This window comes from Oncorhynchus masou, unplaced genomic scaffold (assembly GCF_036934945.1).
Source record: "Oncorhynchus masou masou isolate Uvic2021 unplaced genomic scaffold, UVic_Omas_1.1 unplaced_scaffold_1583, whole genome shotgun sequence".
NCBI classification, from domain to species: Eukaryota; Metazoa; Chordata; class Actinopteri; order Salmoniformes; family Salmonidae; genus Oncorhynchus; species Oncorhynchus masou.
This window is the reverse complement of record NW_027005903.1, coordinates 79579-101508: the sequence shown is the minus strand read 5'-3', so window position 1 is coordinate 101508 and position 21930 is coordinate 79579. Positions and strand designations below refer to the sequence as shown.

The window sequence follows — 21930 nt, the reverse complement described above, 5'->3', positions numbered from 1 at the left end:
TATAATCAGATCAATGATTTGCTTTGCATCAGGGTTGACTGTTTGCTGTACTTTGAACACTGACACCCCAGCAAGTCCAACTGAAAGTAAGTATAGCCAATAGGTTTAATTTAGTTTGATAAATATTTTTGTCTATTAAAGCATAAACCAATTTTGCAAATATAGCCAAATTTAAATTCAGTCAAGGCTTTAGGACTAATCAAACAATTTGTCTCTTCTTAGAAATATTTACCTAACTCTGTTATTAAGTTATCCTTCTCTCTTGCTTGTGCCCAGGAGTCATGAAAGCAGTCAAGAAAGCATTCTGGGTAAGAATCCTTTTCTAGTTGTCTTTTCTCACACATGAAAACAGAGCTGTGCACATTTTCTTGGAAGAACAATGATGTGGTCCAAGAGATAATGACCTCTCCCGATGTCATCATGTCACCAAATAGTGGGGCAATTATGGCAGGCAGCAGTGAGTGTGGCTTCTGGAGTGGGCGTGTTCCTGGTAGGATTGACAGCTGTCTGTCTCAGCAGGAGAACCAGTGAGTACATTTGATTCTGCGTAACAAATCATTTTTAAAATTTACTCTGCGGACATCAATGTAAGTGCCTTTGGCAACTCCTTTTGATGATATTGTATAGGTTAGAGTATATTCAATATAATTAATTTGGCCTCATTTCATTTTCAGAGAACCAATTCTCAGAGGTAAGAATTCCCTTGTGAATATGATGCAGATTGTATCAACCTTTAGTTCTGTATTGTCCATGATGAGATGTTCTTACCACAACCTTCTTATACTTTTATGTTGTACAGACCTACAGCCAGACAGGAAGATCACAGACAATGTACGTTCCAAAACAAAATACATCAAACATACACACACATACGACTTAAAGAACTATATACACGCATGTACAAACACTGTAGTCCCATTTTCAATGTGTTTCTGTTGTAGATGATTTGGTGTCTATGGGAGCGGTGAGCAGTGAAGTCATGGTGATTATTCTACATTACAGTGGAATCTGTACACATGTACCCCTCTGACAGAGGAGGCTGGTGGGATGAGTTATAGGAGGACAGGCTCATTGTAATGGCTGGAATGGAATTAACGGAACAGAGTCAAACACATCACACACATCAAAACTACGTGTTTGACTCCATTCTCTTCATTCCATTTCAACAATTACAATGAGCCTGTCCTCCTATAACTCCTCTCACCAGCATCCTCTACCCTCCGACTGTCTGATCTGAGGATCAAGACCTTAATGTTACATTAGTAGTGCTTCAACATATGAATGTTCAAAGTATCAAATCAAACAGCTATATTTATTTACAGATTTATATGGCAATTTATATTTAGTATCAAATAAGATGTTTTTCCCCAGGAATAATTTCTTAATACATTAATTCATGTTAAACCTTGTAAATGTGTTCCTAAGTAGGTACAGAGTTCAGTCTTCTAAACTATTTTTGATCAAATAACCTACATCTTGCATTGGACATGTGTAGACCTCAGAATAACACAAAACCCACAAACACTTCCTGTGATACAATGGAGGGTGCAGTTCATGTCTCGAGTTAGAGAATAGAATAGACAGACAGTTTGTTACGACTGGAGGATAAAAAGTCTCTCTCTTCTCCCTCTCTCTCCACTACAGGTGGGTTCAGGAGATGCTGGAATCGATTCTCAGATCACTTCTGTACTGTCCACATTCATGCCCTCAGGTTTGTCCCTCAGAACCATCTGTACGTGCACAGCTACTGTACATGCTTAAACTTTGGGCCGAACCATATCAACCTTCTCAAAATGCATATATGACACTTAAAACAGAAATGAATGTGTCAGAGCATCAGCAGTGTGAGAATAGAGCTGTAGATCTGCAGGGGGGTTTGAGACATGAGGAGAAGTGTGAAATGACATCAAGCCTTGTTACTTGCACTTCTTCTGTTTGGCTGTTAGTAACGCAATAGGTCAAACTCGACTAAGTAACACACATGCAATGTAGACATGTAATATACACATGATCCCCCCTCAAACACACCCTCATACATACATACACAACCTCTTACTCATGGAATTGTCTCTCTGTGATGTGCAGGTCCCGTTGATGTGGATACACAGGCATTTGCAAATGAACGTGTAAGTACTGCACAAATAATTGCATGGAGTATAGATATATTGTTATACAATTCATTGTATTATATTGTTATATTATGATATGTAGCATTGTTTTCACAGACAGACTGACTAGAAGATTAAAGTCTCTCTCTCTCTCTCTCTCTCTCTCTCTCTCTAACTCTCTCTCTCTAACTCTCTCTCTCTAACTCTAACTCTAACTCTAACTCTGTAGTGGCTCCCGAGTGGCACTGGCGTCACAACATGGTTGTTTCACACCAGGCCGTGATTGTGAGTCCCACAGGGCGGCATACAATTGGCCGGTGTAGGCAGTCATTGTAAATAAGAATTTGTTCTTCACTGACTTGCCTAGTTAAAAAAACAACATTTAAAAAGTCTCTCTCCCTGTGTTTTATGACTTTCAGTTTAAGATTGGTGTTACATCCTCGTAAAATTTCCCTTATGAATTACATTTACTCCACTGTAGATTCGAAGCCCTTAAGTGAATCTGTTTCTTTTCTCTAGTCTGATATGTACCACGTATACAGCTCAAGCCCCTACAGACCAGCATCCTCAGCCCAGCCTGATGGGTTGTGCAGTCTTCTGCAGACACACTGAAACTACACCTCTGGCTTTCTGTATCTGTCTCACACATCTCACACAAATACATTCTTTCTCACACAACATCCTTTGTTTATCACACATCCAGTTACTGTAAATAAGTTGGTTAACAGGTAATATTTCTACTGTATTACACATGGACAACTGGTTTCTGTTACATGTCTGTCACGCCCTGGTCTATATTTATTATGTTATCTTCATTTATTGGGTCAGGCCAGGGTGTGACATGGGTTTATTTGTAGTGTGTTTCGTCTTGGGGTTGTGTGGGGTGTATAGATTAGTCTATGGCTGCCTGAGGCGGTTCTCAATCAGAGTCAGGTGATTATCGTTGTCTCTGATTGGGAACCATATTTAGGTAGCCTGGGTTTCACTGTGTGTTTGTGGGTGATTGTTCCTGTCTCTGTGTTTGTTGCACCAGTCACGGCTGTTTCGGTTTTCGGCGTTTGTTGTTTTGTATTGTTCGTGTTCTTCATCATTAAAGATGTATCGAACGAATCACGTTGCATTTTGGTCCGATCCTTGTTCCACCTCTTCGTCAGAGGAGGAGTTGGAAGGAACCCGTTACAATGTCTATCCATAATATCTGTTACTGTGTTTAATATTTATATTTTGTAGTTTTTGGAGAAGTCCGGGGCATATTCCCCTTCGAGCATTTTTAAAAAATTCTTCCCCCGAGTAAATGCCAAATCTACTGTAATTATGTATATTATTTCACCTGTGTGATACCTCCTTTCATAATGGTTGGATACAATTCATTTCCTATTGAGCAAAACATAATCCAAAACATAACCAAAACAAACCGCAAATGCATCCAACAGGTAAAAAAAGAGTAAATAAGTATTCAACCCCTTTTGTTATGGAAAGCCTAAGTATCTTCAGGAGTAAAAATGTGCTTAACCAGTGACATAATCAGTTGCATGGACTCACTCTGTGTGCAATAATAGTGTTTAGCATGATTTTTAATGACCTCATCACTGTACCCCACACATACAATTATCTGTAAGGTCGGTCCGTCGAGCAGTGAATTTCAAACACAGATTCAACCACAAAGACCAGGGAGGTTGCCTAATGCCTCATATAGAACGACACTTATTGGTAGATGTGGAAAAAAAGAAGAAGCAGCCATTGAATATCCATTTGAGCACGGTGAAGGTATTAATAACACTTTGGACACTGGCATTATTCCTAACTTAGTTGCCGGAGAGGAAGAAACCCGGTCAGAGATTTCACCATGAGCCCAGTCATTACTTTTAAACAGTTACAGAGTTTAATGGTTGTGATAGGAGAAAACTTAAGATAGTTCAACAATGTTGTAGTTAACCCACAATACTAAATAAAATGACAGAGTGAAAAGAAGGAAGCCTGTACCTGTTTGCATCAAGGCACTAAAGTAATACTGCAAAAAATGTGGCAAAGCAATTCACTTTATGTCCTGTACTCAAAATGTTATATTTGGGGCAAATCTAATACAACACGTTACTGAGTACCACTCCAAATGTTCAAGCACAGTGGTGGCTGCATCATGTTATGGGTATACTTGTATTCATTAAGGACTGGGGAGTTTTTCAGGACAGAAAAGAAACAGAATGGAGCTGAACACAGGCAAAGTCCTAGAGGAAAACCTGGTCGATTCAGCTTTCCAGATGAATTCATCTTTCAGTAGGATAATAACCTAAAACACAAGGCTAAATCTACACTGGAGTTGCTTACCAAGAAGACAGTGAAAGGCAGAGTTACAGTTTTGACTTGAATATACTTGAAAATCTATGGCAAGACCTGAAAACTATTGTCTGGCAATGATCAACAACCAATTGGACCAAGCTTGAAGAAATTTGAAAAGAATAATGTGCAAATGTTGCACAATCCAGGTGTGGAAAGCTCTTAGAGACTTAGAGACCCAGATAGACTCACAGCTGTAATCGCTGCCAAAGGTGCTTCTACAAAGTATTGACTCAGGGGTGTAAATGCTTATCTAAATGAGATATTTTGGTATTTAATTTTCAATACATTTGCAAAAAATGACAAAAAACATGTTTTCACTTTGTCATAATGGGGTATTGTGTGCAGATGGTTCAGACATGTTTGTTTTTTTAAATACATTTTGAATTCAGGCTGTAACACAATAGTAATAATAATAAAAAGTCAAGGGGAATGAAAACTTTTTGAAAATGTCCTAAAATAAAGGGTAAATTCTGTACTGTCGCCTTACATGAAACGTTCTATCCCAAATGTAAAATACTGGAGTATAGAGCCAAATATATATGTTTAGCTTCACTGTCCAAATGCATATGGAGTAGAGTGTATGACCGATAAATTATTCTGATTGTTCAGATAACCTTACCTCTGCAACATTAGCTCACACTTGCTGTATGAGACTGTTGTTTAGGTTTCTCCTCTCTGTGGTTTTGCTGTGCACAACCTCCACATTTACGTCTCTATTTAAACAATCCTCTGACACAGTCATACCTTACTGTGAAGTCAGACTAACAGTATGTAGCTGTCTGACAAATGGCATTGTTCATCCCTGATATGGCTGGTCATCTGTTCTTGGTCATCCTCCTTTTTGGTGAGTTATTTCTACATTTCTACAGTTTCATCATCTGTTTGTTCTACAGGATATTCCTCTTCTTCTCTCCCCTCTTTTAGTCTTTTACTTTTTACTCTTTTACTTTAGGAACTCTTGATATTTCTAAATCTCATGGCTATGATGAGTGTCTTATATCTTATTCCATCAATCATCTTATTTATTTCTCTCTATCATTATTTTACAATTTGTTCAGATAAGAATGACCACTGCTTGATCCCCATTAATGCATTACAGTAGATTACGCTACTTTACCAACTTGTGTGAAGTGTTCAGGTGTCTCCTGTTAAAACATATTTTTTTGAATGGCAGATGATGATAATCTATTTTATCATTTCTAGATACGTTCCAATCCATCAAAGCCCAAGGTCAGTATCATTATTTGAGTTTTTAGTTACCCAGTTAAAATATTATAATAATCATGGTATATATTCTTATTATTCAAATATAACATTAGCTGATAGCGTATCCATCTGACACTATGAATTCAAAAGGAATTACGGATAAATGATTAATACAATACAGTGCTGAAGGTTGGCAGTTTAAATCTGTATACAGTGAACCTACTTCTGTCCAAATTCAGGGTAAAACTAATGTCTATAGCTGTAAACACTGCAAACACTGTTCTGCTCAGTTGGTCATCTAGAAACACATTGCCATATTGACTTTTTGCAAAGAGTAATTGCATGAAAAAAATACTACCATACTATCGCTGGGAATTATTCTCAAAGATCTAGGGTCTGAGAAAACAAAGTGTGATTGCTTTATGTTTAACGGCTGACAGTAGATTTCCCAAACCAGTAACAAAATGCTCAGTTCCTCTGTCCTCTCAGAGCTTCCTCAACACAATCTGGAATATTTCTATGTATGTTGCAATAAGCCACTACTTAAAACAATATATACTTCACATACTATAATTATATGTAGGAATGGGCCTTATTATCAAAAACCTTTAGTCTAAATAACATGAAGATAAATGTTTTTAGACATTAAATGTTGATAGATTTACTTGATTTTATAGACATATTTAAATCCAATTGAATGGTTGTTAGTACATTTCTCAAAACAAGTCAAACATTTGAAATACTCCTCTCTTCTGATCTTACAGGCCCTCCTCTTCCCAGGTTGACGGTGAGTCCTGCAGTCATCAGAGAGAGAGACTCAGTTCAGCTGAGCTGTGAGACTCCTCCATCCGTCTCCGTGACTCAGTGTTATCTCTTCACTGAGAAGGGAGACGATAAACCATCCTGTCGGCAGACACTCACAGGGACTGAGCTCCTCTCGTGGTCAGATCAACGTTCACCTGCTGTGGTCAACGTGAGATGTTACTACTACGCTATTGGTAGTTCTTCCCCATCCTCTCACAGTGACCCTGGCTCAGTAACTGTCCAAGGTAAGCAGGTTATTTACATCATTGTGAACATAACCCTCCTATTACATATTACCATATTCTGAGATTCAATCAGCAACAATACATTAACACGCAACAATATCATTCTGATTTCAAAGACAATGTTTCACAAAATTATTTACTGTCTTTTTACAATCTAGAAGTACTTTGTGTGATGAGTCATGTTCTTGAAATGCTCACGTCTGTTACACATGAAGATTTTATGTACATAGTAATCTGTTGAATATTAGATTAACATACTATTTCCCTCTGAACTCACAGTCCCTCCTCAGCTGACAGTGAGTCCTGAAGTCATCAGGGATACGGACACAGTTCAGCTGAGATGTCACACTTCTCAATCTACCTCTGTGTCTCAGTGTTACTTCTACATAGCGGAAAGACAACATCTCCAATATCCTACATCCTGTCAGCAGTCACTCACAGGGACCAAGCTGCTTGAATGGGCAGGTCATGGTCCAACCACCAAGGTCAACATGAGATGTATCTACTATGCTGTAGAGATGTCTATCTACTCTCCTTACAGTGACCCTGTCTCAGTCACTCTCCTGGGTAAGCAGGGTAGTTTATGTATTATTATACCCCAGTGTTTTTCTATTCTGGTCCAAGATTAACACACCAGATTATTTTATATTATTTATATAATATACATTTTAAATACTGGCTGAAGTAATAAGAGATGAAGTTATGCACTTTTAGATTTTAGGGTTTATTATTTCATCCGATGTATTTTAGCAAACTGTTGAGTGGTTTACTTCCTGATTCTGATATTACAGACCTCCCTCAGCCCAGGCTGACAGTGAGTTCTACAGTCAACAGAGAGAGAGACTCAGTTCAGCTGAGCTGTGACTCTCCTCCATCTGTCTCTGTGGCTCAGTGTTTCTTCTACACAGAGGTGAAAAATCCTAAACCCTCACCCTGTATGAGGTCACTCACGGGGGCTGAGCTGCTCTCGTGGGCAGGTGAACGTTTACCTGCTGAGGTCAAACTGAGATGTTTTTACACAGTAGAGAATCACTATCCATCGATGCACAGTCATCCTGCGCCTATCACTATTCTTGGTAAAATAGTATTATTATTATGAATACACTGATCTGATTGGCTCACTGTAATCAGATTGGAATATGTAATGTCATGCTATCATATACAGACTCTTTAGTTCTTACTCTTTTCGTTATCTGGTAAAGAAAGAGGTGTGTATTCTCATTAAGCTAAAGTAATGGACAGTTATTGATGTGTCCTCCTCACAGGTAAACTGCAGAAACCAGACATTAGTGTCAATGACGAATCTTCTCATGACATCACTATTGCCTGTGTACTTCCTGAGTCTGTCAGTGATGGTCATAGCTGTAACCTGTACACTGGAGACCAGCCTCAGGCCTACAAAGAGGTTTTGGTGAGGAGATTTAACGCAGCATCATCCAAACTATTCTGTACCTTCAGTGTTACTAAGAATGATCTGTTCAGGCATCTGCAGTTGGAGAGAGATGTGAGCTGTGACTATAGAGTGAACACAGGATCACACTCACTGTCTCCCCGCAGTGATAAATACATAATTACTGGTAAGATACTTACACAAACAAATACAGAAATATGTATTATATGTAAAAAATGTAAGTTTAGAATGGTATGGGCAAAAACTGGTTGAATCAATGTTGTTTTCACGCCATTTCAACAAAAAATATATATGTATAAATATGTTTTTCCTTCTGATGACATTAAATCAACGTGGAAAATATATTGGATTTGCTGAAATAATTTGGGGGAAATTTGTCTTTTTTTCACCCAACTTAAAAAATAAAGTAAAAATTGTATTATTTTTACTCCCCTTTTTCTCCCCAATTTCGTGGTGTCCAATTGTTAATCTTTACTGTCTTGTCTCATCGCTACAACTCCCGCACGGACTAGGGAGAGGCGAAGGTCGAGAGCCATGCGTCCTCCACACACACTCCTGCATCCAACCCGGAAGCCAGCCGCACCAATGTGTCGGAGGAACCACCGTGCGCCTACCAACCTGGTCAGCGTGCTCTGCGCCCGGCCCGCCACAGGAGTCGCTAGTGCGAGATGAGACAAGGATATCCCTTCCGGTCAAACCCTCCCTAACCCGGACGACGCTAGGCCAATTGTGCGCCGCCCCATGGGCCTCCCGGTCGCGGCCGGCTGCGACAGAGCCTGGGCTCAATTTTTCACCCAACTTGAACCTAAATCCCATGACATGGCTGAAATGTTGACAACTCAATCAAATGTAAATCAAAACTAGGTGTGGAACTGACGTCTGTGCCTGTTGGGCAAATGCTATTTTTATCTTATTTTGAACAAATCAATTATTTTTAATTCATGTTTTTAAATCACAGTCCAAGTTAATTCATAATAGTTATACAATTCATAAGTCCATGTCATGTTTATCACCATCATGATTTGACTTTGCATAGTGAAAGACTGCGGGCTCTACAGTATATTGTTGTGTGCAGAATAGTGTGCCTTGTACTTCATTAAGTCGTTGTCCTCTCCCAACAGGTCAGAAACCAAATATTACAGTCAGTCTGAAAGGGAACCTCATCCTCACCTGTTTAATTCCTGGCTCTGTCAGTAATGACACCACCTGTAACCTGTATGTTGGAGAGAAGAGTAAGTGTCTTTTTTAGAGCACAAATCAGGAAGAAGAAACACAAAGATTCCGAATGCTGGTTCTGTCAATTCTCTGCGGCTGAGAGTGATCTGATCAGTTGTCTACAGTCAGTGAGGCGTAAGGAGGTGAGCTGTGACTACAGAGCGAGCTCAGGACCAAACTCTCTCTCTCCACGCAGTGATTGGAACAGCTTTACATGTGAGTCATTATCTATACAATAATAATAATCAGTGCAGCAGGTCTTCATGTTCTGACTCCCCTTACATTTTTTAGTATGACTATATTCATTCTGACCCTCCGTCCCTCCGTCCCTCCATCCCTCACTCACTCTTCGCTCGCTCCTTCGAGCACAGCACCTTGACATATGGATCTCTACACTGTCTTATTCTGGGCCAGGTTCCAGGCTGATCTGGTGTTGAGTCCCAGGTTGTGTAGGTCGTCCCCCAACTGGCCGGACCACCTGGCTCTCGGTCTTCCTCTTGGGTGTGACCAGTTGGGGGAATGCCCCCTGAGGATGAGGGAGGGCAGGGAGCTACTGCCACCAAATAACATTCTGGCCCACAAACTACAGACCCCCATTCCAAACCCAAAGTGGTTGTAAATCTAGTGGGAGTTCACATCATTGATCCAACAACTACACAGACAACCTCTACAGCAGGGAGACAAAAGGGGGTTAGCTTTGGTAATGTGTAGCTGTTAGAATGTCTTTCTCTGTAGTTCATTGTGTTGAAGATGGAGGATGTTGTTAAGAATACTTTACAGTAGAAACCTTATGTAATTTGTTCATAGATATGAAACCAGTCTCATCACCAACGCCTGGAATCATTTCCACAAGAATTACAAATTATTTTTTGAACTGGTTCAGTGTTTAGATCATGTCTGTACACTGTTCAGCTTCAGCTGTTAGTTACATGGGGACCTTATTCTAGGAAGCTGATAACAACAATCAACACCTTATCTGTCCTGAAAGACTTGATCACCTTATGAATTGGTCTTATCATCTCTATAATGAGGAGAAATATAATCTACCAGGGCAGGAAGCAATCTGTCCGTAGTGATTTTATAGTCCTTCTTTTCCCACTTTGAATAGACAAGTCATGAAGGTATTTCAAAGGCCAACAACACCATGATGATCATTAATATTAATATATCATGAATAAAATGCTAATTTCATTAATGTGTTTTCTCAGTGGGTTTGACTCCAGATCCTAGATCTACTTTGCCTCACAGCACGACAGTGAGTCCTACAGAAGGTGTGTTGGGCCTCTAATTGACCATCTCTGCAAATACCAATTGTAGTCAAGGGTTTAGATTAATGCTTTATCTTATTCTTGTGTCATCATATTGCTTCCCACTAGTTTTGACTGTTACTTCTACTTTGATCCTAGACACCACAGTGAGACCAACTACCAGTAAGTAGATCCACTCATTTTAACTGACATGTATATTTTTTGTTTACATTAATTCACTAAAGCTCCATCTGATTTATGAATTGACCCATTCATAGCTGCTGTAATTTTGTCTAGATTTGTGCACTTTTAGTCCATCTGATTTGTAGGTAATGTGTAGTGTACTTCTCTCTTTCTGCTTATTGAATGACCTAATAAATTAAATGAATTTACATTTGTTATTGTGTAATCTCCTTTCACCAGGTTTGACCTCTCCTTTGACCCCCAGCACAGCAGTGAATCCTACATCAGGTGAGTTGGTCATCTTTCTCTAGTTAGCAGATAGGACCTAAACAAATTGACTAGCTTTATTGAACCCAGGTTTTAACTCACAAATTTCCCCTGATTAAAAAAGGATGTTGATATTTCATTAATTAAACCCTTTTGTGACTAGGGGGCAGTATTTTCATTTTTCGAAAAATAACGTTCCCGTAGTAAACGGGATATTTTGTCAGGACAAGATGCTAGAATATGCATATAATTGACAGCTTAGGATAGAAAACACTCTAAAGTTTCCAAAACTGTAAAAATATTGTCTGTGAGTATAACAGAACTGATGTTGCAGGCGAAAACCTGAGAAAAATCCAATCCGGAAGTGCCTCATGTTTTGAAAGCGCTGCGTTCCAATGCGTCCCTATTGAGCAGTGAATGGGCTATCAACCAGATTACTTTTTCTCCGTATTCCCCAAGGTGTCTACAGCATTGTTATGTAGTTTTACGCATTTATGTTGAAGAATACCCGTAAGCGGCTACATTGCGCAACTGGTCACCTGATGCTTCCAGAGAGATTCTAGCGTAAAATACAGAGGTAGCCATTATTCAAATCGGTCTGACTGAAAAACGAATTGTCCCGGTGGATATATTATCGAATAGATATTTGAAAAACACCTTGAGGATTGATTGTAAACAATGTTTGCCATGTTTCTGTCGATATTATTGAGCTAATTTGGAATATTTGTCGCCGTTGTCGCCGTTTTCGTGACTGCAAAATAAAAACTCAATCAGGACTTACCAGTGACTCGCTCAATACTGAAGTGGTCAGATGACACGCATGCTAAGCTCAAGGACTGTTTTTCTAGCACAGACTGGAATATGTTTTGGGATTCATCCAATGGCATTGTGGAGTATACCACATCAATCACCGACTTCATCTGAACGTACATATGCCACCCAGAAGCCGTGGATTTCAGGCAACATCCGCACTGAGCAAAAAGCTCGAGCTGCCTCTTTCAAGGAGCATGACACTAATCCGGATGCTTATAAGAAATCCCCCTATGCCCTCCGACAAACCACCAAACAGGCAAAGCATTAATACAGGGCTAAGATTGAATTCAACTACACTGGCTCTGATGCTCGGCAGATAAAGCAGGCTTGCAAACAATTCTTCTACGGATTACAAAGGGAAATCCAACTGTGCGCTTCCCAGTGAAGAAAGCCTACCAAACGAGCTAAACCCTTCTATGCTTGCTTCAAGGCAAGCAACACTGAACCATGCATGAGATCGCCAGCTGTTTCGGACGACTGTGAGATCACGCTCTCCGTAGCTGATGTGAGTAAGACATTTAAACAGGTCAACATTCACAAGGCTGCAGGGCCACACGGATTTCCAGAATGCATATTGAGAACATGCACTGACCAACTGGCAAGTGTCTTCACTAACATTTTCAACCTCTCCCTGACCGAGTCTGTAATAACGACATGTTCAAGCAGACCACCATAGTCCCTGTGCCCAAGAATGCCAAGGTAACCTGCTTAATCAAATCAAATCAAATGTGTTTATATAGCCCTTCGTACATCAGCTGATATCTCAAAGTGCTGTACAGAAATAACTACTGGCCAGTAGCACTCACATCGGTAGCCATGACGTGCTTTCAAAAGCTGGTCATGGCTCACATCAACACCATCATCCCACCGTCTCCACACCGCATTTTCCCACCTGGACAAAAGGAACACCTACGTGAGAATGCTGTTTGTTGACTAAAGCTCAGCGTTCAACACCATAGTTCCCCTTAAAGCTCATCACTAAGCTAAGTACCCAGGGCCTAAAATCCTCCCTCTGCAACTGGATCCTGGACTTCCTGATGAGCCGCCCCAAGGTTGTAAGGGTAGGCAACAAAAAAATCTGCCTCATTGATACTCAACACAGGGGGAAGTCAAATGTGCGTGTTGAGTCCCCTCATGTACTACCTGTTCACCCACGTCTGCGTGGTCATGCACGTCTCCAACACCGTCATTAACTTTGCCGACGACACAATGGTGACAATGATGAGACAGCCTATAGGGAGGAGGTCAGAGACCTGGCAGTGTGATGCCAAGACAACAAGCGCTTCCTCAGCCCCCCCATTCACATCGACAGGGCTGTAGTTCGAGAGCTTCAACTTCCTTTGTGTCCACATCACTAACAAACTATCATGGTCCAAACACAGCAAGACAGTCGTGAAGGCGGCCTGACAATGCCTATCCCCTCTCAGGAGACCGAAAAGATTTGGCATGGGTCCTCAGAGCCTCAAAAAGTTATAGAGCTGCACCATAGAGAGCATCCTGACTGATTGCATCACCGCTTGGATTGGCAACTAATCGGCATCCGACCGCAGAGGTTAGTCCGTACGGCCCAGGCCATCTCTTGGGACAAGATTCCTGCCATCCAGGACATCTATATCAGGCGGGGTCAGAGCAAGGCCCTTAAAATTGTCAAAGACTCCAGCCACCCAAGTCATGAACTGTTCTCTCTGCTACTGCATGGCAAGTGGTACTGGATTGCCAAGTCCAGGTCCAAAAGGCTCCTTAACAGCTTCTACCCCCAAGCTATAAGACTGCTGAAGAGTTAATGAAATGGCTAACCAGACTATTTGCATTGACCCCCTTTTTTATTCTGCTGCTACTCTGTTTATTACCTATAAATAGTCACTTTACACCTTCCTACGTCTACATACTACCTGAATATCCTCCTTTATATTGCCTCGCTATTGTTATGTTATTGTGTTGCTTTTGAAAATGTTTTTTTATTTTTAATTATTGAAAAAATTAAACAAAGGTAGCAAATATTTTCTTACATTAAAACAATGCATTGTTGATTGTAAGTGTTTCATGGTAAGGTTGTATTGTAACACCTTTTGTATTCAGTGTATGTGCATAACGATGGTCATTATGGCCAAACAGTTAAATTTTTTTCATCAGACCAGGGGATATTTTACAAACTCCCCATGTGCAGTTGCAAACCATAGTCTGGCTTTTTTATGGCGTTATTGGAGTAATGGCTTCTTCCTTGCTGAGCGGCCTTTCAGGTTATGTTGATATAGGACTCATTTTACTGTGGATAAATATTATTTTGTACCTGTTTTCTCCAGCATCTTCACAAGGTCCTTTGCTGTTGTTCTGGGATTGATTTACACTTTTCGCACCAAAGTACGTTCATCTCCAGGAGACCGAATGTGTCTCCTTCCTGAGCGGTATGACGGCTGTGTGGTCCCATGGTGTTTATACTTGCGTACTATTACTTGTACAGATGAACGTGGTACCTTCAGGGGTTTGGAAATTGCTCCCAAGGATGATCCAGACTTGTGAAGGTCTCCAATTTTTTTTAAGGTCTTGGCTGATTTCTTTTGCTTTTCCAATGATGTCAAGCAAAGAGGCACTGAGTTTGAAGGTAGGCCTTGTAATACATCCACAGGTACACCTCCAATTGACCCAGATGATGTCAATTAGCTAATCAGAAGCTTCTAAAGCCATGGCATCATTTTCTGGAATTTTCAAAGCTGTTTAAAGGCACAGTCAACTTAGTGTATGTGAACTTCTGACCCACTTGAAAGCCTCGTTATTGTTATTTTATTGTCACTTATTTAAATGTCTTTATTTGATTTATTTAGAGTTTTTTAGCAAATATTTTCTTACTTTCAGCAATGCAGTGTTTTAAAGGTAAGTGTTTCATCACCTGTTGTATTCAGAGCATGTGACAAAAAAAACTATTTTATTTGATATGAAACAAATGTACATTTCTCTTCTCATCTCTTCTCACCAGGTTTGACCTCTCCTTTGGCCCCCAGCACAGCAGTGAATCCTACATCAGGTGTGTTGGTCATCTTTAGTTAGTAAAACTGAAAATAATTTAATGATTTTATCTTACCCAGGTCTTTGTATACATTTTTTGAATCACAAATGTGCCTAATTACTAGAAATGAGGTTAAAGATACCTTATTGTATAACCAGATCCAATGACTTTGCTTTGCACCAGATTTGACTGTTAGTCCTACTTTGACAACTGACACACCGAGTCCAACTGAAAGTGAGTATGGCCACACGATTTTTGTTTATTGGTGTTGACTAAGTTGTGATGTGTGTTAACTGTTAACAAACTGTCTCTATCTTTTATGCGCACAGGAGGTCAAAGCTCCACAGACAGCGTTGTGAATTCAAACAGTCAAAAAAGAGTTTGGGGTAAGTGTCCTTATTTAGTAATTCCACAGCAAAAGTGCACTTGTCTTTTTCTGCTAGCTCTGACTTTGCTGATAACTACTTTGTTGAGGGAAAATGTACTTGTTGTGATTGTGATATGTTGTTGCCTCACCAATCTATCTTCAAATGAATACACGTAAGTCTCTCTTGATAAGAGCCTCTGCTAAATTACTTGTCGCGGAAATTACCATCAGGGACACCTGAAGTCAATATTAAATGAATAATTATTTATTATCAACAAGCTGGAGAGGCAAACTTAATGTACCATAGTACACGTTGGTCAGGAGCTCCACCGGGATGTCCCATTAGTTGTCTTATATACTGCTTAAACAGACTAGTTATATTTGCAAGATTTAGCTTATTCATAATTCATAATTAATTCATCATTAACGTTTGGTTCATGCCTGTGACCAACCAATGCCTCACGAAGCTTCTTCTCTTCAAGCTGAGACCTTGAAACTGAGACACCCCTTTTGGTTTTCAAAACAATGTTCTCGGCGCACTGATAGTGAGGATTCCTCCCAGTCACGATCAATCAGTCAGTTGCATGGACCCAGTCCAATTGGTTATTAGAAAAGCACAAACATAACATTTTCCTTCACAGACTCAAATGTAAAACGCTTAGCTGACTAGCTGTCTTTTCTCACATATATGAAAACAGAAACGTTTACAAAGACTACTAATAAAGTGGTATTCTAACACCTGTCTACAATTGAAGTATTTACATTTGGATTAAGAGCTAATGACCTCTCCTGATGACATCATGTCACCAAACAGCGGTGCAACTATGGCAGGCAGCAGTGGGTGTGGCTTCTGGAGTGGGCGTGTTCCTGATGGGATTGACAGTTGTCTATCTCTGCAGGAGGACCAGTGAGTACTTCTGATTCTGCATAACAAATAACTTGCAAACATTTTCCTTCTCATATTAATGTAAGTGCCTTTGACATGGGTTCATCTTTCAACTCCTTTTGGTGATATTGTGTAGTGTAGGCTATATTCAATATCATTCATTTAGCCTCATTTGTTTTTCAGAGAAAACCAATTCTCTGAGGTAAGAATTCCCTTGTGAATATGATGCAGATTGTATCAACCTTTAGTTCTGTATTGTCCATGATGAGATGTTCTTACCACAACCTTCTGATACGTTTATGTTGTACAGACCTACAGCCAGACAGGATGATCACAGACAATGTATGTTCCAAACAAAATACATCAAACATACACACACTACAAACACAACTACACATATGCATGTCCAAACACTTATCCTAATTTAATTTTTAATTTTGTTTCCATTGTAGGTGATTTGGTGATGGGAGCTATGAGCAGTGCAGTCATGTTGGATTCAAGGGATGCTGGGATCTATTCTCTCATCACCTCTGTACCGTTCACGTTTTTGCACTCAGGTGAGTTTGTAACAGAATGTCTCCTGAATTTGGGACCCTCAGCACAATAACACTTAATCACTCAATGCCAACCTTACTAACTTACATTTTTAGTCAGAGCATCTTGAAAGCGTGAGAACAGAGCTGTCAGTCTCCAGGGTGGTTTGAGTCAGGAGGAGAAGTGTGAAGTGACATCAAGCCCTGTTATTTTCACTTCTTCTGACCCCCCCCCCCCAACCTCTTACTTGTGGCTTTGTCTCTCTCTGTGAAATGCAGGTCCTGTGCAGCAATCTGCAAATGAAGATGTAAGTACAGCACAAATAATAGCCTTGGATATAGATACAAACTTGTATCAGACAGTCTGACAGACAGTCTGAGGGATAATAAGGATCTTTCTCTTTCCTCCAGGCTGATTCAGAGAATGCAGGGGTCTACAGCCTGGTCACTTCTGTACCATCCAGAACTTTACCATTAGGTTTGTCTATTTAACTCTGTCCTAATGTTTCATAACATGTAGGGCTTTTTATAGGACTCAAAGTTGTTTAGGCTTGTTTGTTGGTCTGAGGTAGTCATATCAGTAAGCATGTATGTGTATAAGTTATACATAAGATAATGTGTTAGAGCATGAGAATAGAGCTGTAGGTCTACAGGATGGTTTGAGTCAGGAGGAGAAGTGTGAAGGGATATTAAGTACAGCAAAGTGACATGCAACCACACACTCACTCACTCACTCACTCACTCACTCACTCACTCACTCACTCACTCACTCAGGATCCCTCTGTGTTGTACAGGTCATTTTGAAGAAAATGGAAAGTCATCTGAAAACGACAATGTAAGTTCAGAATCACCCACTGTGTTTGGTGAATGTGAACGGCTCTCAGTTTCAGATTGATGTTACATCCTTTTAAATTACATTACATTTACAGTACTGTAGAATTAAAGGACTGATGCTAAACTGCTTGTTTATTTTCTCTAGTCTGATATGTACCATGTATACAGCTCAATCCCCGACAGACCAGAAACCTCAGCCCAGCCGGATGGGTTTTACAGTCTTCTGCAGACACACTGAAACTACACCACTGGCTCTCTGTATGTCTCACAGAAAAGTGGTTTCTATCAGGATGTCCTTTATTTATCACACATCATGTTACTTTAAATAAGTAGCTAAAACATCTACCACAGTGCCGTTTCTGTTTATAAGCGACATACAGTAAGCAGCCGCTAGAGGCCCCTCCCCCCTCCAAAAACAACCGTAGGATAGTAGAATACACAACGTGCAGTTTCGAAATGTGGTTCTTCGTCAGAAGTTTTTCACTTGTTATGTCAGTCACTGACAGTCACTCAATAAATCCCATGACAGCTAAGATTTTATAGATTGCTAGGCCCAGTTAGTCTCGCCAGCTATCTAAGCATTGTAGTAATCGCTGAATTACTGCCCAGGGGGCCCCCAATAATTTTGTTAGTCACTCTCACTCAGATATCAAATGAATATAGCATAAGTCATGGCAAATGTTTAGAATTGCAGTAAATTAGCTTTAAAACCGAATGTTATTATTTCAGCGACAATGGCATACTGTGTTGAATTGCAGGACATTAAGTTCTCTCCGCCCCATGGCAAAATGAGTAGAATTGCAGGACATTAACTTTAAAGCTCCAAATGTTTCTCTTCGCCGCCATGAGCGGGGCCACTAAAATGTTTTGTCAGTGAGGTGGGCAAATCTCGCTTAGGGCCCTCAAAATGCTTGGAACTGACGTAATTTACTGTATCACATATTGAAACCTGGATTGTGTTACATGCCTATCCATAATATCTGTTAATATGTTAGTATTTTTATTTGGGGATTTTGGAGGTGTCCGGGGCATACTCCCCTTTAAATATTTTTAAGTAAATGCCCAAATAAATATACACTGTATTTATATATATTCTGTCATCTGTGTGATACCTCCTTCCATAATGGTTTGATAAAATTTACTAAATAAAATATATTTGTGATCAAAATCGATAGATACAGACAATTAAAAATCAATAAATATATAACATTCACACAATGCAAAAAAACAGGTAAATAGGAAATTAAGATAAATTCATTGAAATTAAGTCATTAAGATCCAAAGTGGTATGACCTAAATGCTTAAGATGACCTAAATGCTATTCAAATCTCCAAATTTCTCCATGTTTACTTGTTATTTTCCATGTTCCCAGATTAATTTAAACTTACTCAGAACATCAGTCGCTCCTACAATGTGCAGTGTTGTAGACACATTCTAGCATTGAAGTCCAATGACTGCAGAGTGGTTAAGATGTAAATGGTGTGAGAACACAACTTCATTACATTGTTTTCCAGTTACCATGAGCTTACATTCTGTTTCGATGCACACTTGAGCCCAGCGGTCAGGGATTATGGTGATGGCTTTGTTTGTTGAAAAGGGGTGGCTCCCCCTCCGCTCCCATATACACTGTACACACTGTGCATAGATATTTCTATTGTGTTATTGACTGTACGTTTGTTTATGTGTAACTGTGTTTTTGTTTTTGTTGCACTGCTTGGCTTTATCTTGGCCAAGTCGCAGTTGTAAATGAGAACTTGTTCTCAACTGGCCTACCTGGTTAAATAAAGGTGAAATAAAATAAAATATAAAATAAATCCCTCTTCAATGAGACCTTTAAGTTACAGTAAATACAAATCCTATGTATTTTGCTCCATTTGAAATGGTCTCGTCTGTAAAACAAAAAAGTAAGAAGAATAAATTGAATACAACCATTCCCTCATCTTTGCTAGTATTTTACATGATTTGATTTTGATCTTGATTATTCAAGATAATGCAAAAAATATGTACAAAATGTAAATGTCACATTTTCTGGCCAGTGGTAAAGATCAAGGTGCTATTTTTCTTTCAGTCCAGATACAGTGCATTTGGAAAGTATTCAGACCCCTTGACTTTTTCCACAATTATCCTTATTCTAAAATGTATTAATTAGTCCCCCCCATTAATCTACACATAATGACAGAGGAAAAACAGATTTTTAGACAAACTGAACATTAGATTTAAAAAAGTATTCAGACCCATTACTCAGTACTTTTCTGAAGCACCTTTGGCAGCAATTACAGCCTCAAGTCTTCTTGGGTATGGTGCTACAAGCTTGGCACACCTGTATTTGGGGAGTTTCTCCCATTCTTTCCAGAACGTCTCAAGCTCTGTTAGGCTGGATGGGGAGCATCGCTGCACAGCTATTATCAGATCTCTCCAGAGATGTTTGATCGGGTTCAAGTCCGGGTTCTGGCTGGGCCGCTCAAGGACATTCAGAGACTTGTCCCAAAGCCACTCCTGCCCTGTCTTGGATGTGTGCTTAAGGTCCTTATCCTAGTGGAAGGTAAACCTTCGCCCCAGTCTGAGGTCCTGAGTACTCTGGAGGAGGTTTTTGTCAATAATCTCTCTGTACTTTGCTCTGTTCATCTTTCCCTCGATCCTGACTAGTGTCCCAGTCCCTGCTGCTGAAACACATTCCCACGGCATGATGTTGCCACCACCATGCTTCACCATAGGTATTGTGCAAGGTTTCCTCCAGACGTGATGCTTGGCATTCATGCCAAAGACTTCAATATTGGTTTCATCAGACCAGAGAATCTTGTTTCTCATGGTCTGAGAGTCCTTAAGGTGCTGTTTGGCAAACTAAGCTGGCTGTCATGTGCCGTTTACTGAGCAGTGGCTTCTGTCTGGCTACTCTACCATAAAGGCCTGATTGGTGGAGTGCTGCAAAGATGGTTGTCTGTCTGGATGGTTCACCCATCTCCACAGAGGAACTCTGGTGCTCTGTCAGAGTGACCATCAGGTTCTTGGTCACCTGCCGGACCAAGGCCCTTCTCCCCTGATTTTCCCAGAGACAGATAATGCTTAGTCCTGGACTAAAAATATTATTCAAAGGACAATTTATAGATTATCTGTACTGTGGTTTGGTTCTACTGCGAGGGAGGCAAAGTGGCCTGCATTCTCCTGCAGCAGTCACACAGTCTACAGATCACATACCAACCAGTAAGTGTGTGCTGCCACGTATCCACACCTGCAATCAGGTGCACGAGTGCACACATGCACACGCACCCACACACACACACCACAGTCGGGTGGAAAGTTAGACGAGACTCTTGCCGCATCCTGTCCTTCTGAAACTTCAGCTTATCATATTTCAGAGACTAGTTGTGTTGAGGAGATTGACAGAAGTACTGTTGAACCAAACCTCAGATACATCTAACTGAAACTATTCAAATACTTTACCAGACAATTTTAGCAAGTTATAAAAAAAACTCAACTAAATTCACCCTCCAAAATCACCATTATGAGAAATGTATTCATGCTTCTGACCATTACAACAAGCATCTCACCAGTGATGAAACCCCACTTGTCATGTTATATTTCCATGGAAATATTCAGTGTTGTTGTTTACTGCTTATGTATCTGCACCTCTATTATCTTATTAAGCTAATAACTACAGTAGACAGGAAAAATATTGCCTCTAATGGAGACACAGCAAGACTGTTTCTTGTTTCTTACTTTTGGATGTTGGCAATATATACTGTTGTTGTACATGAAACCTGCTTTTTATTGTGCAGTGTAGTTAAAAAGAAAGCCTGGATAAAATATAGTTATATCCTCTGACAGATAAGCAAATGGTTTTGGCTCATGTTAGGAGCAGGAGACATTTACCTCTAATCACACCAGTTGATGGACTTTCGTTGTGGTTTCCTGTGAGCAGGCTCCTCGTCTTCCTCTCTATTAAATACATTCTCTCAGTCGCAGACACAGTACTTATTATGTAGTTTGTGATAGTCTGTTTCTCTGAAACATTGCGTTATTCACCCCTGATCTGGCTCGTTATCTGTTTTTGATCCTCCTCCTTTGCTGTGAGTTATTCCTCTGATCCAACTCTTGCACTAGTATATATACACTGTGTACAGCTATATCGTTGGTATTGAGTCAAATGAATTATGGGGAGATCATTTGAGATGTGGTGATCTGTTGCCTTACTATTAGTTAATATTATATTCATGTTGACCCTGACCTCTGACATGACCATTGACCCTTAAACAGCAGTTACTGCCTTCTTCCTTGGCATGATATGTTGCAAATGGCAGGGTAATACCAAAGCAAAGAGCAGTGTCTGCCATTTTCATTTGTTAGTTCAATATTCTTCTCATGTATATTATTAATTAAAGAGCAGTGTAACTCCTGACAGTGAAGCAAACTGCATTCTTTGTGTGTCTTCCACTAAGATACCAGTTGCATTTACATGGAAATGTTGGTTCT

General features: G+C 40.0%; 2 protein-coding genes across 3 annotated transcripts; both read left to right on the top strand.

The window, feature by feature from the left end:
• Positions 1–5070: 5070 nt before the first annotated feature.
• On the top strand, positions 5071–8204 carry LOC135531412 (uncharacterized). 2 transcript variants are annotated; one of them, XM_064959450.1, is made up of 6 exons: positions 5071–5289; positions 5649–5675; positions 6416–6700; positions 6980–7267; positions 7492–7610; positions 7966–8204. In XM_064959450.1, the coding sequence occupies exons 1-6, from the start codon at positions 5232–5234 to the stop codon at positions 8113–8115; spliced, it is 927 nt and encodes a 308-aa protein (XP_064815522.1). In that variant the 5' UTR covers positions 5071–5231; the 3' UTR covers positions 8116–8204. The 2 variants fall into 2 exon arrangements, with proteins under 2 accessions (XP_064815522.1, XP_064815521.1); XM_064959449.1 differs by having other exon boundaries at positions 7492–8059.
• A 1124-nt stretch (positions 8205–9328) lies between these two features.
• Positions 9329–19384, top strand: LOC135531418 (uncharacterized). The gene is made up of 15 exons (XM_064959461.1): positions 9329–9542; positions 10535–10597; positions 10733–10756; positions 10997–11044; positions 14811–14858; positions 15024–15074; positions 15170–15226; positions 16022–16114; positions 16277–16295; positions 16404–16435; positions 16546–16650; positions 16906–16934; positions 17038–17104; positions 17421–17461; positions 17606–19384. The coding sequence occupies exons 1-15, from the start codon at positions 9329–9331 to the stop codon at positions 17696–17698; spliced, it is 984 nt and encodes a 327-aa protein (XP_064815533.1). The 3' UTR covers positions 17699–19384.
• The last annotated feature ends 2546 nt before the right edge of the window (positions 19385–21930 follow it).

Bases quoted from the DNA above. Each gene is read 5' to 3' on its own strand.
- LOC135531418 (XM_064959461.1), top strand. From the start codon at position 9,329: ATGTTGGAGAGAAGAGTAAGTGTCTTTTTTAGAGCACAAATCAGGAAG. The intron at 16,935-17,037 runs GTAAGTACAGCA...TCTTTCCTCCAG, and splicing joins AGCAATCTGCAAATGAAGAT to GCTGATTCAGAGAATGCAGG. The intron at 17,462-17,605 runs GTAAGTTCAGAA...TATTTTCTCTAG, and splicing joins AGTCATCTGAAAACGACAAT to TCTGATATGTACCATGTATA.
- LOC135531412 (XM_064959449.1), top strand. From the start codon at position 5,232: ATGGCATTGTTCATCCCTGATATGGCTGGTCATCTGTTCTTGGTCATC. The intron at 5,290-5,648 runs GTGAGTTATTTC...TATCATTTCTAG, and splicing joins CTTGGTCATCCTCCTTTTTG to ATACGTTCCAATCCATCAAA. The intron at 5,676-6,415 runs GTCAGTATCATT...CTGATCTTACAG, and splicing joins CCAATCCATCAAAGCCCAAG to GCCCTCCTCTTCCCAGGTTG.